Source organism: Apteryx rowi, unplaced genomic scaffold, assembly GCF_003343035.1.
Source record: "Apteryx rowi isolate R43461 unplaced genomic scaffold, aptRow1 scaffold_88, whole genome shotgun sequence".
Lineage (NCBI taxonomy): Eukaryota > Metazoa > Chordata > Aves > Apterygiformes > Apterygidae > Apteryx > Apteryx rowi.
This window is the reverse complement of record NW_020451182.1, coordinates 2,629,781-2,645,091: the sequence shown is the minus strand read 5'-3', so window position 1 is coordinate 2,645,091 and position 15,311 is coordinate 2,629,781. Positions and strand designations below refer to the sequence as shown.

The following is a 15,311-nucleotide window of genomic DNA, read 5'->3' as shown; positions in this document are numbered from 1 at the left end:
TATTCTCAAAGTGATGCCGTCAGAAAGAAAATGTTGACAAAACTATATCCTTTGTATAATATATAACTGCAACAGAAAAATACAGGTAGACTCTAAGTAAATTAATAGTTTCTACATTGAAATTAATCTTAATTTTACTGATACTGCAGAAGTTGACTGTGAAAAGAAAAATTGATTGATATGTGTGTGTAAGCACTGCCACATTAAAACTGCACAGAAAACTCTGAAGTACTGGTAAATGCATACACTTAAGATGTTTGGGAGGAGAAGGGGCACCACAAAATTGGGGCATCTTGCCCTATAGATGACAACTTACCTAAAGTTACTCCTTCAGGAAATTCATCTTGAAGATCAAAGAGTTCCCCAAAAGCATATAAAAACTCCAAAACCATCAGAGCATCACCAAAGATCTCAGGAGGAAGTCTAGTCTTCACTGGCATTGGCACTGGAAGTTCCTGCAATGCAAATAGAACAACTTAATATTGTATTTGGTTTCAGCAGAGTACACAAGTGACTAAAAACATAAACAGTTTATCATTCTAAGGAATATATCCATTGGGCTTCATTATATTTTACTGAAAATATTTCTGTAAGACATACAATCAATTAGTATGGTAATATCTGTGGCAGTATTAACTTAAAACACCAAAGAGCATGCAACGCAGATGTAAATCTTTGGAGATACGGAATAAACTTTAATCTTTGCCTTAAGGAACTCAAATCCACTACCAGTTTAATAACATAGGCTGTCAAGTTTTTTTTCTTTTAAACCTGTATTAGTCCACAAGAATTGTTAAATTTGCTGGAACTGTCCAGATAAGCAACAAAAATACACATATTCTTTAAAAAGTTATGCAGCATTGCTAGCAAAAACCAAAAACCCAACACATACACATAAAAACACACATATCTAATATTAGGATGTGCGAGGTCATGTCTGATGAATATGTAGTTGTCTGGCATTTGCGTTTTTGCATTGGTAAGGCAGTTATGACAGCTGACTTAGCTGATCAAGACCATGTAACAGAGATATAACCAAGAATTCACAGATGACAATATCCAACACGGATTTTGTTTTCCAAATTAATATCTTCATGGAAGTCTTAAAGATTTGTCTTCACCTAATGTTTCTGAATAGACAGAGCCAAACTATCTCCTGTCAGAAAAGGATGGCTCCTTTCCACAAAGAATGTAGTTTATAAACATGAATGAGAAGACTGGTCAATACTACGTTTTCAGAAAAACAGAGTTAAGATATGTCATATATTTCCTGAGGAGGATATTTTTTGAGAAACTGCAGTCTACAGATGGATCTTTCTTCTTCCCTCCTCACCTGTATCACCAGCCATCTTTATTCATATGTGTGTCAATTTTCACTGTAGTTATGATGCCATTTTTCCACACCTCCCCTTGTCTTTTCATTCAAAATGCAACAGCACTGTTTCGCACAGCTTCCTCTCATTTTGACAATCTATTCCTTTTCTTCAGTTTCTTCTCCTTTTCTAATACACAGCTAGAAGTTTTCACCCTTACTGTCATGGGCTTATACAGTTCACCCTGCAAGTATGTTCAGTTTTCCTATGTTCCTCCCACCCAGCGCTAACAGTTCAATTAACACTCTCAAACTTTCATTTGTTGTCTTGCTTCTGTCATGTTTCCCTGCGTATTTCTCAAACTCCTATCCACGTACTTCTGACTATTTCTCATTCTTTTGCCATTCACTGCCAAAATTAATCATAACAAAGTGCGTGCAAGTGTAACTAACCACACTTTATATTAGACAATCTTATGTGGAACCCCACTACATTCTTGTTTAGAACATGAAGTTCTTTGGGAGGTACATTCTTGTTACTTTCTACAGGTTTGCAAGATCATCCAGAAAGAGGATCATTAAGCAAGGATATCGCTAGAGTTTAAATCAAAGGAGTGCCACAGGGAACAAAAACACTCTCTACCTTTCTACCTTTTGCATCCAAAAATTGGTTTCTTCATTACTGAAATCTTCTAAGTCAGTCAGGTTTACTCTAGGTAAATTCATGTTGTATATCTAACTGAAAAGTCAGGCATATGCAATGCCCTCTGCTCAGCAAGTTCAACAATTTGGGGCGGGGGGAGGTGGGGGGTAGAGGACACGCTGTTCCACATTAAGACTGAAAAAACAGTCAAGATTTTTGGGAGGGTGAAAATGTAGATGCTGTCCATCCTATTAACATCATCATTGGGATTACTCTGCACAATATTACATGACTGCTGCTGACACACAACCCCTAGCATTCAGATCAGATCTAGATCTGCCTCTGCATGAGGGGAACTGCCTTGAGGACCTTGTAAAGTACAAGTTAAGCCTGCACTACTCCAAATGCATATTCAGTCATACCTTAAGATCATCACACTCCATATCTTCTCTAGGTTTACTCCACTGTTTTAGGTATTCCACATATTTTCTTTTTTCTTCTCGCAGCTTCTCTCTTTCCTGGAGAGGGTGGGTGGGGAAGGGAGGGAGGGAGGAGAGAAAGAGAAGTCAGAACTGTAAATAAAACGATCATTTCTTCCTATTACAATTTCTAGAACCATGCCATCTACCACTTCAATAACACTGAAAAACAAAAATTTTATTAGAACAAAATAATCTAATTATTTTTATTTTGTATAAGATACTGATAAAAACATTCAAAAGTAAAAAATAACTGCAGTGATTCTTTCTTGTGTTAGTCATGAACTTTTTTAAACAGAGGCAGGTTGAGGAAAAATATCTAAAATAAGAGTCTTATGAAAGTTGTCATAGCAGAAGACAACCAGAATAGATGGTGGATGTGGTAAAATATAGTGGGATAAATAATTTCTTCATATTATGCCTAAGCAACAAGAAGATACTTAGCAATTCTCATCCAAAGGGAAATCATGAGGAACTCCACAATAACTTAATACACTGTGGTAGCTGACACTGTATAGGGTCTCTAATTCTGAAGCAGAAGACAACTGTCACATCAAATACTATTATGCATTATTGGCAAAAAAAGTTTATTACTTCAGGAGCAAGTTCAAAGCGAACATTTTGTGAACTAATATGTATAAAACAGAGAATGTTATCTAGGAATACAAATGCACAGTCACATTTTATAAACACATAGTCTTTTAAAAGGCAAGTCTTATGAACTTGGAAAAAGTTAATGGAAAATAACTTAGGGCAGATAATAACTAAGAAACAAATAAGCTAGAAAGGCATTACGATATTCCCATATGAAGCACATACTACAAATGCATTACTTTTTCCTTTTCTATTTTGAGTCTCTCTTTCTCTTCTTTCTTCTTCATCCTTTCTTCTTCCACAATCTTCTTTAATTCTTCTCTCTTTTTTTCCTTATCTTCTTTCTCTTTTTTCTTGGCTTCTATAGCATTTGCCTTCTCTCGTTTTAATTTAGCTTTTTCAAAAGCTACACAGAAATACAAACAAACCTAAGTTATTTCTCTTTTATAAAATGTTAATTTTATGTAAACATGCTAAATAGGTAGACTGATTGCTTTATAATTACCATATGAAAAAGATATTGTTATGAAGACTGAATTGTTTCTATGCCAACCAGAAATTCAGTTCTGCTCTACCCAGTAATCACTCAGAAGTTCTTTAGACAATCAGAATTTTAGCACTAACATATTATACGTGGTTTATAAGGGTGCCATCACTGTAATAAAGTTAAATATTTCTGGTTTTATGAGTATACAGAAGTTCTTGTTTATTATAGTTTTCTATCTAAAAAAATTATTTAAAGATGACAATCAATACCGACCACGTACAATTACAGCAATGTATTTAGTAATGACTGCTTAATAAAAGCATGTCACAATTAGCAGTGTCCTATAGCTGTGAAAGATTTATGTTAGTAAAAACCTTTAAATAAGTGATTTTTAAAGTAATTATTACTGAATTACTGAAAATGTAGTACTTCAATGTTTTTTGTGCAAGTTTTACTTCCATTACACAGTTTAGCTGTACTTTAATTGGTAATAATGTTATTGCCCAAGGAGATCCAGATTTCTTTGAAGAAACTCCCTCCATAGGCTAACAAATAAACGGGGGTCAGTGGACTTACCATTTTAACTGAAGGCTAAAATCACAAAAAATCAGAATTTGTTAACCTGTAAAGTTGTACGATAATCGAATTTTTAAACAGAGGACATTCAAAGTGATGAAGGGGATGACACCAGGGAAAAAAAAAAAAAAAAAAAGATTGTATTAAATCATTTAAGTTTCCCTAGAAAATTCTGAAAATGGCCAAGATAGTTTCTACAGCTAGCTGGTGCACACATCACCAATGGTTCTCACCTGGAAAACAAAAGCAGTGAAGCTAATCCCCCATAGTCTCCTGAGAAAGCTGATTTTCCAAGGTACTTTACTGCCATTGCACACCATTAGTAAAGTATTATAGCAGCTCTTTTGAAGAGACTGTATGAATGTTAGTAATTACCACTCCAATTAAATATTATTTACATGTAAATATATTTAGTTTCATATTCAATTACATTCATAGAATTTTAAGTTTATTTTATGGATGGGATCATACTCAGTTTCAGTATATGAAAAGATGCTGTTCTTAAAAAAAATAAAGTAGTTCAGAGTTCAGGGGCCAACACTGATCCAAAAATGAACACACAGAACAAGTGTAACAACACAGCATTTTTTTTTTATTTCATGCATTCATCATTATTTTGCATCTCCCATCAAGAAACAGAAAGCTATTACCAAGTCTGAATATTAACATGCTGCGGCAGTTTTCTAGCCAGGTGGCAGAAAATCTAAAGAATACATTTGGATCTCCATATCAAGCAACTTAGTGCAAGACTGATTGCTCTTTCATTGTTTGAAACGAGATGTTTTAAGGGCATTGCATTGTGGGGTGCAACAGGATAACACAAAAATAAAATTAAGCCAAAGCATGCCTTACCTGAACTCCTAAAAGCTGCAGATAGTACCACTCAAGAAAGGAAGCAGCTTTGATACTGTTGCATTATTATCTTATTCTGTGCTGTCATTTCCAGCACATAAGAAAAAGATGCTATGTGTGCAAAGAAGTTTAGTGGAGCTAGTTATACTCTAATGTCCCTATTTCCCCTGAAGACAAAGTCCTGAGCAGCCGCAGGCAACTTTAGTTAGTCCTGCTTTATGCATGAGGTTGGACTAGATAAGCTCCAGAGGTCCCTTACATCCTAAAACAACCTATGATCATATGATAATGGAAATAAAAAGGTAGAAACTGAAAGTTCACCAAGGTATTTTCACAGATTTAAGCAATGATGTTCTTCCTCAGGAAAGGCTTTCAATTAAGGAAAACATCTCCTTGTCTGAGGAAGGAGAAGTTTCACTGCTTTGTCTCCCCAAGAAGAAACACCAGTTTACTTAGTTAAACCCATACAGAAGGTATGTGAGTCCTCTTATCTCACTTGAAACCAAGTTTAAAGAGACCAGAAATTGACCAAAGCTAAGCCAAAATAATTCAGTCTGAAATAAAATCCTCCAAAGTGACTTGCACTCTTTTACCTAGAAAAATTTGTAAACATACTTGAAGTAATCTTGCAGAACATTGTATACATACCTTAAGTGTCTATGCAAAGACATCTTCAGAATGACTCAAGTGTTCAACATAAGATTTTCTTAAGGATTATTATAGGTTTAGAAAGCACTGCAGTTCTTTTTGATTTTAAGGTAGTTTTTCTATTTATAGCTTTTCCTCATACCACAGACTGATTTCTGTGTTAAAAGTCCATGGTATACAGTCAGCCAGTAAAAATTATACATGACCTCAGAATCCAAACTTCTCCAAAAATTATGTTTTGCTGATTATTTACCTGAGATAGAGACCAGCACAGTTTGACTGGAAGCCTCATATGTTTCCACAGGATAGTAAAAGAGGTCAGGAAACAACAGTTCTAACCACTGAAAGGAGCACTTTGCAATAGTGCTGTGGCAGTGCACTCTCATTATGTTTTTGCCTTTGAAAGGCATGACCCCAAAACACTCTAATTATGGTCAGCTCTCAAACCTGCAGAAACTGGTTCTGCCAGTCATAGGACTAAATCTCAACTTACCCATGGTCTGCATTTCTTCTTTTTGTCTCTGGAATCTTGTCTTTTCCTTTGTTCCTTTACTTCTCTTTCCTTGGATATTTTGTTTAGCAGTAATCTTGTCCTCCTGATAGGGAGTTTGGTGGGTGGGGTGGGAGGAGTGGAGAGAAAGAGCATAGTATGTACAGTGAGATGACCTGCAACAGATATTCCCCATCTTTCAACAGTTCTCTAAAACAAGAATAAAGAAGCTAAAACCATTTCTCACAAACATACTAACTATTCAAAGATTCTGTCCAATAGGGAAAAAAAATATTTTTCTTACAGCTGTCTTTGTGAATAAGGACATTTAGAGCATTAAGCTGTTCAAAAAAAGGCAAGTTACTCAGCTGTATCTGAAAGTATGAATTAAAGTTTTTTAGATTATTTTTAGATTACTATTATTATTTATTAACCATCCCGGAAGGGACAAGTACTATATATACCTTAACAACGCACTGAAAAGCTAATTTCTTAGTGGGATCACAGAAATAAGAAAGATAAAAATAAGAAGATAAATATGAAGTTTGATCTCTTTTTCCCCTTAAGCATAAACTGATCTATTTTAATAGCAATTATGTAGTATTTCCCAAATCACACTTAAGGTGGGGGAGGAGGGGGAAGCACAGTTTCAACCTTGCATTCCAACTCTTCAGAAAAGTTCACAGAGAAGATGGAAGAAGTCAGAAGATTACACTGATGTGTCCTCATCAGAAATTAAAACTTTCTTCATTACTTACCTGACTAATGGCTGCCCTCTTTGGAGGTCTCCCTCGCCGTCTGCTTGCAGGACTGAAGATAAATGTGGGTGGGTCATCAGGAAAGAAGTAGGAGAAATTTTGTTCTGCTAGACTGTATTTTGCAATTGATGTTGCCTTAACAAGAAAGATGAAAACAGCTATTTATTGTGAAATTCTTACTTCTTCATAGATACAAACTTATTAATGAATCAAGAATTCAGAGAGACAATACAAGTTATTAAATTCACAATTGGTTAGCTGAGAAAAAGAACAGATTCCAAAATGGTATAAATGTAGAGTTAATCCAGCAAGAGGATAATAATGTAAGCAGTACATGTTTGAGAAAAGAATTTGGCCTCATTTGGTAAAATTGCGTTTATTTAGATACCTTTTAGCAAACACAGCTGGACACAGACTTTCCAACAAGTTACTGGAATGTGCTAGGGATGACTTTTGACAGAGAAAGCAGGGAAAGCAATTTACTGAAGAAACCCACAATTCTCTACCATTTAAACAGTTTTGGAGGAGGGGAAAATTTATGATTTTTCTCATTCCGAGCTGCCAAAGCTTCAAGTCAGCTTCCTCAAACTGTGGCTTTGGGAAGCCTGCCCTTATCCATTGATATTGATGAGGATACAAAGGAGACGCTCCACTGAGGACATGCCCACATACTTGCTGAGACACGAGGCAATCAGCAATGGAACAAAGAGACGCTCCAGAAAAAAACTCAGACAAACAGAAGATGACAAATGCATACATATGCAGAATGTCACAGTTTTCATCAGGCAGCAGAAAGTGACACAAAATTGACAGATCACCAGACCCAGCACACTATGTCCCACTTCTCTGCATCAAGGAGAACATCCTCTCTTAAGTAGCCCAAGCAAGGGACAGTCTAAACATGCCCTGAACTCCCTTTCATCTCTGTTTTCTTCTATTTCCATTTCTCTAAAAGAGACAGACGCTAAYGTTACAAATCCATTTAAAAAGTTTGTTGCATTTATTTTCCACAAATTTCAGTGGCAAGACTCTTACTGATGGTCTCATCTCTTAGCACTTTCCTGTACAAAATGAAGCTACACAGGAGTATGAGGAGAATTCCTCTTAACACACCCTCACAAAATGYAGAATGTAGTAAACAAACTACTTTTTAAAAACAAGAATCTAAGAAGGATTTCAGGGTCAAGGCTGCAACATGCAGCAGAGAGACTGCATGATCTCCTGTGGCATAGACAGCATGGCAGAGGAAACTGCTTTTTATCTTAGAAGTGTGAGGAGAGCTGCTCCATTCCTTGAATAGCACAAGGAAACAGAAGTTATCAGAGTTGCCCTGCACAGACTAGGCTGTGAACTCTAGTCTGAACTTTGTACAAAGTATCACAATATATCTTACATAAGAGTACAAAAATATGCATCTTAACAGCTTCAATATCTAAGGCCTCACCCAAAGCTCACTCCAGGTACCTGGGCTCCTCTGTATTTCTGTCTCACTGAAGAACTGGAGACTTAAATTAAATCTACAATAAGGTATTTTTCCAGCTAAAAGTATTACAACAGAATAATATTAGCTTACTATACCATACAAAAAACAATTTGAGTAATGTCAATATGCTATTCCACATATTACTCCATCTTATTTACCTTAGTTTTAATAACTCCATCATGTGGTTCACAGTGCTGTTTCAGGAAAAGTTTAAGTCTATCACGAGAAAAGAGATGTTTCCTCCGGCTGTATTAGGAAAGAAAGGCAGTATTATCAACTAACTTACTTCAATTATCGTTTAAATACAGTAGACAATATCTGCAAGAACACATGTAACAGATCATATGATTTCAAGCTTCTTGCCATTTTTTTAATTCTAAATTACACCCTTACTATTGTAACTAATAACTGTTCTCAGCAACCCCAATTAAATTTCTTTATAAAAAAATTTAAAAAAAACAAACAAGTAATACTTAAATAATTGTTTTATGAACATGTAATTTTTGTTTTGAACATCATGGTAAATCCTCTTTTACGTACAAACACATGTGCACGCACACACACATCTCCACAGCCTATTCATTCTGTCTAGATCCTTGAAACATTCATTTCTATCACAGTGGCATTTAAAGTCTGCAAATAAGACTGAAGTCCCATTGTTCTAGAAGAGGGTGAAAATAAACATTTTTAAAAGAAAAAGAAATGGTTTTGGGGAAACAGTATTCACATTTCACAAATGGGGAGATGAAGCATACAAGTCTCAAGCTAAGAAGTGTAAGAGGTGATTCTCACACTTTCTGGCCAGACTGCAGAACCTCTTGCTACAGGGCACTGTGCATCTAAACGCTTCCTGGCATTCCAGGGAATCCTGCACTACCTCATAGAAAAAAGAAAACAACTCAGGATAACTATGTTTACAGAAACCACATATGGCTCGAAGTACTCGAGTACCTTAAAGTTAAATATGAGCTTAAATGCACCAGAGAATAGGGATGATTTGCTGAATGAGGACAAAATACATCAAGTGACTTGCCTATTACACAGAAGTAATTTATGAAAAAACTAATTCAGTTTCAAAGACTCATGCTGGAACTAAAGTGACTTGAAATCAGTGAAGTTTTTTTCAAAGTATGCAAATTATAGAATTTTGATGAACAATCTACTCTTAAAAAAACAGTTGTGTTTTTCACTAAATTCATCAAGACAAAATTGTGTGATTTAAGAAACAAGAATCTTTGGAGCTATTTTAAAGCAATAAAGCAATCTGCCAGCACCTGCTCCAGCATTTCAAGCCAATATCACTATTGCACAGAAAAAGAGCTCACAATGCCAATAGTCCCTAAACATTATAGAATAGGGTTCTCAAACTTTTTTTCTCCATCTTCATCAGTCACAGCAGTAGGGAAAGGCACTAGTAGCAACAGCTGGTCCCACCTGTGTGCCAGTGAAATCATAYAGATTTGAAAGGAGTTGGTATATGTACTTATACTCGCAAAGCTTGGAATCCCTGCTACAGAAAGCTTGTGAAATGCAAAGACATGATTTTGTTCCAGTGTCTCTAATTAATAGTTCTAACGTATTATTTAAAAATGCTATTTTATATCAAAAACATCCTTGCAGTGACTTATACAACTCACACAGTTGTCATAAAATACAATTTTAACTTTCATATACTAATTTTTACCTTAGCTGAGATGCTTTAACTATAACAGATTCATATAGTTCTTTTTTAATAGGTTGGACTTTGTATTTGAACAAAGAGGGATCAATTATGGCTTTCTTCTTCCTAAAAAGAAAACAAAAAGTTAACTACACAGTCATAGAATATTAATCTTAATGTAAATGTTTGAAATTATATATATATATAWAAAATATATATGTATAAATTTTATATATATTGTTAAACATATAAACATACACACACATAGACACAGAGTAGACCTCTTGAAAATACCCAATCATATTTAATATAGTATATAACTTCCATTAGTAGAAACCAGGACTTATTCATTCCTTCCAGCTCGCTAGCTTTAGATCCGCATCAAAGCCAAAAGTATCTGCAAAGCACAGGAAAAGGGATGGGGGGAATGTTGATTTGGGGGGGGGGGCAGTGAAGGGGGCAAAATGGGGGAGCAAATTTCCAAAGAAAAATAGTCTCAATGATTAAATGACCTACATAGCCAAAACAAATGAAGAGAGAGAAAAGATGACAGACTTGGAAACAGTATCATATTTATCAGACCTACAGATAAGCACTATGATATAAACAGTCTGCCTTACTTGCATGTTACTGTCTGGGTTAAAGTTTTAAGTTGAGTCACTCAGATCAACTTGAACTTAAAAAAAAAAAAGAAAAAAAGCCAATCATAATAGCAGAACCACACAGAGACAAACTGTAAAGAATAAGTAATTCAGTATACCCAATTCGGCAAGATTTTAACCTTTCTGCCATTGTACTAGCCTATAATTTAAAATTTGTTAAAATAGACTAGCCACCATTACATAGAAACATAAATGTGTTTTCTGTATTTAAAAAGAAAAATTTATAAAGACTTTACTGAAAGTCTTACTAAACATATCATAACTTGAAGACCTTTGTATTTTAGTCATGCTGTGACATGGTCTTCCATGATCTTCTGTAGTCTCAAGAAAGGAAAGCAAAGGTAGTGAACACTGCTGCAAGAAGATTTCCTAGGCAGTAGCAAACACAAACTTGTTTCCTCACCATACATCCCTACATTTCCAGGCCTTTAGTCTAACAGTCCAAAGGAGGACTCAAACATTGAAATTTTATCATATATGACACTCAGACACAAAATAAAAGATATTAAACTAAGAGTGCTAATATTATACCAGAAGCATGTTAACTTATTTATACATATTAAATAGATTGCCAGTTCCAATATTGTCTGCAACTGAAAGCAGGACACAAAGAATAATCAAATGGTTAACTCTTACATTATTAACCTTTACTTTCTGGTTTGAATAAGTTCTTCTCTCCTCTTTTGTGAATCATTATGTAACAGCCCAACCTAATACCCCAAACACACCATATTTTCTGCTTAGTTTCTGAGTTTTTAATCATTATCTTAAGCAGCTAACACATTCCTAAAATCTTTCTCTGTAAATCCTAAAGTCTAAATTTTGCTTAGTGCACAAGAGTAAGAAAAATTCATTCAGTACATGTAAAAAGGTTTAAAAAATATATAGATTATTTAAATGCTTTGGCATACAAGTCACAGTATTAACATCTGCTTTTACAAAGCATTATATAAAAACACACAAGAGTCAAAGGTATTATTAGACCGATTTTACAGCAGAGAACCGCTACAAAAAGTCTTCACAGAACAGCTCAAACAGAGCACAGGAAAAGAAAGTTACCAGATCCAAAACTAGGTGAAGGACAAAACAGCAGCCATTTTTCCAGTCTGAAGTCTGACAGACCATACTGCAGCTTTGTGGACTACATAAAGGTCTGCTGGGATGATGAATTTTGGTCATCAGAATTTCAAGTCCATCTCTCCATACTTCTCAGTAAAGTCACTGAGCTCACTGATTTGCACAGATCTTAATTAAAGAGGAAACAATACAGAATGCCTTGAAACTTAGTAGCTGAAAACTGGAACTGACTCATCCTTATTATACTAATTCCTATTTGCACTCAAGTAAACGTGCCTAGGACCTGCCAGAGTCACCACTGTCTCCTGAACCACTGACAAAACATAAATCTCATCAGCCTTCCAACTACTTTGACATGGTGGCCACATGAACTGGATATAAAGTTTCGCTGTGTTATATTCAGACAGCATAGTCTTATAGTGGCTTTTCCAAGAAACTTCTGAGACCAGAGTAACAAAGTCACCCTGTCCAGGACAGGAGTGTCCTGATTATCTGCGCTGAGTCTTGATGAAGCGAACTATACCTTGCAGTATTAATGGAACTAGACAAATTGCACAGAAAAACACTGAGGTTTACAGGATCAGGAATGCACCTAAAATGAATTCTGTCCTCCTTTGGAAAAGGCACAGTGGCTTTTCTTCTTCTCTTTGACAAAAACTGTGCTCAGGAATAGGAAAATGCACCTGAAGAACGTTAACTGAATACTACAATCATTTACACTCTACGTATGCTCCTCAACAAGCCTTATGCAGAGGTAATCTGTCAATATATTGATCCAACAGAAAAGCTGGCCTCTAGACAGCTTTGCAGGTTGCTGCTGACAAGCCAAGTCATACTGGTTTATACTGAGCAATTCAACTGTCCATTTGGAACTTTAAATATTTTATATAATCTGACTAGACTTGCAACATGGAAAAAACAGCAACTTGAAGATCATTAACAGTTTATTAGTTATACTGCTCTAGAGACAAGAGAATAGCAGCTAGCAACAAAATCCTGACTTTGAACCTTCTGATGAAGATTTTAAGCTACACTAGATCCACTACATTGGTCCTTCCTTATAATACAAAGTGGACTAAGGCCTATAACCATTATTATGAGATTCAGGGGATGGAGGGATGAGGGGGGAGAAAGGAAAGGAAAAGAAAGAAAAGAAGGAAATAAATGAATTAAAGTTAAAAACAATTGTGCTGCTGAAGACCCTGTACCACTCTAAAGACAATCTATGACTGTACCTTTTGACATACCCTTACAAAAAGGGTTCCTGTATAAGGGCAGAAAACTAGAATGAAGATGGTGAAAAATCTGGATAGTAAGATTCCACTGTTGTTTTTTTTCAAAAACCTATCAGTTACCTCTGTTTGTGCTCCCAAATTTGTAGAAAAAATTAACCATTCCCAAAAATAAAGATGATACAATCCTTTTGGATTGTATCAGCACCCAAACTTACTACCAGGAACTAGCTTGACAAGCCAAGAAGAGATTTTTCTTCCAATATTTCTGATGTGGTCTGTGGTTCACATTACTGTACTCTTGGCAGAAGGAATGCCAAGAATTAAGCTGCAGCTAATATTGTATACATTTGGCAACACAAGCTTTGCAGAATCCCCAGTCTGCCRCTGAGTGATAAAGCAAATGCCAAGTTTGACCTTACCGCTAACACACTGTTGGTGACAAGAATGGAGCCCTTTAATGTGTGAACACCGTTGAAGTCTGTGCTGAGAGCTCTCAGTGAGGACTGTTACTCTAAGGACCAGAAGATCCTACCAGAGGATCCTAGGGCATAGTATCAACAGTTTAAGACCTAAGACTACTTTTTGCTTTGTAACTCAGGCCTTACGAGGTGGCTTTTTTTTTTCTGAGGGAGTGCTGGAGAGTGTGAGTGTTGTTGCCTTTCTCCATATATACCTAAAGGCTTTACTGCAAAACACCATATGAAAGGTCAGTACTTTCACAGAATACTTGGCTACTTCTGCCCCAAGCAAACAAGAGTAGGGTCAGAGAAAGGTTGCAATCTCTAATGACATCTATTTTCAGTTAAGATTCTCTAGCCTTACAGATTCTTTAGGAAAAATATTTGCAGATGGCTCAATCTGTGCTATGTGCTCCCCTCCCCCAACCCCACAAACCCATGAAGCATCTGCTGCACCATTGTGTAAAGGCACTGCAGCTTTGCATGAAGGGCAGCTCCTAAAACCCGGGGATTTGTGTGCAGACATAGAGGGAGAACTCTGGGTCTGAGCATATCATCTCGACTCTGGTTCCAGGACTAACGAGCTCCATATTCTCCACATCCAGCCAAATTCAGTCCCTAAAGGATTAGAACTGCAAAACCCTGTCATTCAGTTCAGCAGAGTTTCTCATTGTATGAGTAAGGGTATAAAGAATGTTAGATGCTAATATGCAAAAATTGACTGCAATGATCTACATTCAGATTAGTTTTTTGGGTATATTCAAACTTCAAAAGTATACCCACAAAACATATCACTGTTACTACACTCTTGCATTTCTTAGAAAAAAACTAGCTCAAGACTTTTAGTTGACACTTTAAAAAAATGTAAGAGGCTTGCAATTTATGTTTGTAGCATAGACGTTTATTAGGTATGCCTCAGAAAAGTGCTTCAAAATTTTATTCATACATTCTCACAAGACTTCTCTTTCTAAGCAAAACAAATTATTTTTCCTCCCTTCTCTGCACTGCCAGAATAAGTAATCATCTGGGGAGAACCACAGATTGACCGAGAGTGTCAGCCCCAGTCTTACTACCAGCTCTGCACATATGGAAGCCATGGCTATATAAAGGGATCAATCCTGCAGCAAGCTCTGTGCGTGCTTGTATTAATTCCAAGAATAACATCCTTCAGATGCCATACCTTGTAGCACACAGAAAATGCAGAAGATGTAGGATTGCTTCACGAACAACTTGGGCACTACCTTAAAACGACAATAGAGAATTTAAAAACTTTTATACCACGTTATTTCCTTAGCCATATAAGGAGCTCCTCCTTACTTATTCAAGGCATGTCAGGACATGGAAGTCCTCATGCAGCAATCAATGACAGATTGACTGCTGCATTCACATGACAACTCAAAGTCAATGACAGTTTGTGTAAAGCCTGTTGGCAGCGTCTATGTTGCCAGCTACAAGACTGGGGCCCACTTCAGGCATTTTTTTCTTTCATTGACACTGTGCCTGTGAAGCACAGAGATCTGTCTTTGCACTATGTTGCTGGAACAAGCTGTGTATATAAACTCAACTACTGGTCAGTAGAGGGATACTCCAAATTAAACACCAGAGTTACAGACAAGCTCTCTTATTCAATATCATTAAGCTACAGTAGTATATATATAGTTCTTTAAGACAAGACACACACAGTGCACCTAAAATCATAATCAAATTCATAAACTACAAGGGTACACACATATGTACACACAATGAAAATTTTGTACATTTTTCTATATTGGACACAAACACGCTAAGACTCTGGAAAGACTATTCTCTTAAATGGAACATGAAAAATGAAGCCTATCAAATTCCCTCCAGAGAGTCCCTGTAAGACCATGTTCTCTTATTATACAACCATCTCAAT

At 36.1% G+C, this 15,311-nt stretch overlaps 1 protein-coding gene across 2 annotated transcripts in view; it reads right to left on the bottom strand.

Moving 5' to 3' along the window:
• The window catches only part of BAZ1A (bromodomain adjacent to zinc finger domain 1A), a 66,479-nt gene that overhangs the window by 30,075 nt on the left and 21,093 nt on the right, over nt 1–15,311 (bottom strand). For both annotated transcript variants that reach the window (XM_026090827.1, XM_026090828.1), the window contains exons 4-10: nt 10,007–10,108; nt 8,481–8,568; nt 6,840–6,974; nt 6,085–6,187; nt 3,268–3,434; nt 2,378–2,473; nt 317–455 (exon numbers count right to left, since the gene is read on the bottom strand). In XM_026090827.1, coding sequence (XP_025946612.1) covers nt 317–455; nt 2,378–2,473; nt 3,268–3,434; nt 6,085–6,187; nt 6,840–6,974; nt 8,481–8,568; nt 10,007–10,108 — 830 coding nt within the window. The remainder of the gene's footprint in view (nt 1–316; nt 456–2,377; nt 2,474–3,267; nt 3,435–6,084; nt 6,188–6,839; nt 6,975–8,480; nt 8,569–10,006; nt 10,109–15,311) is intronic.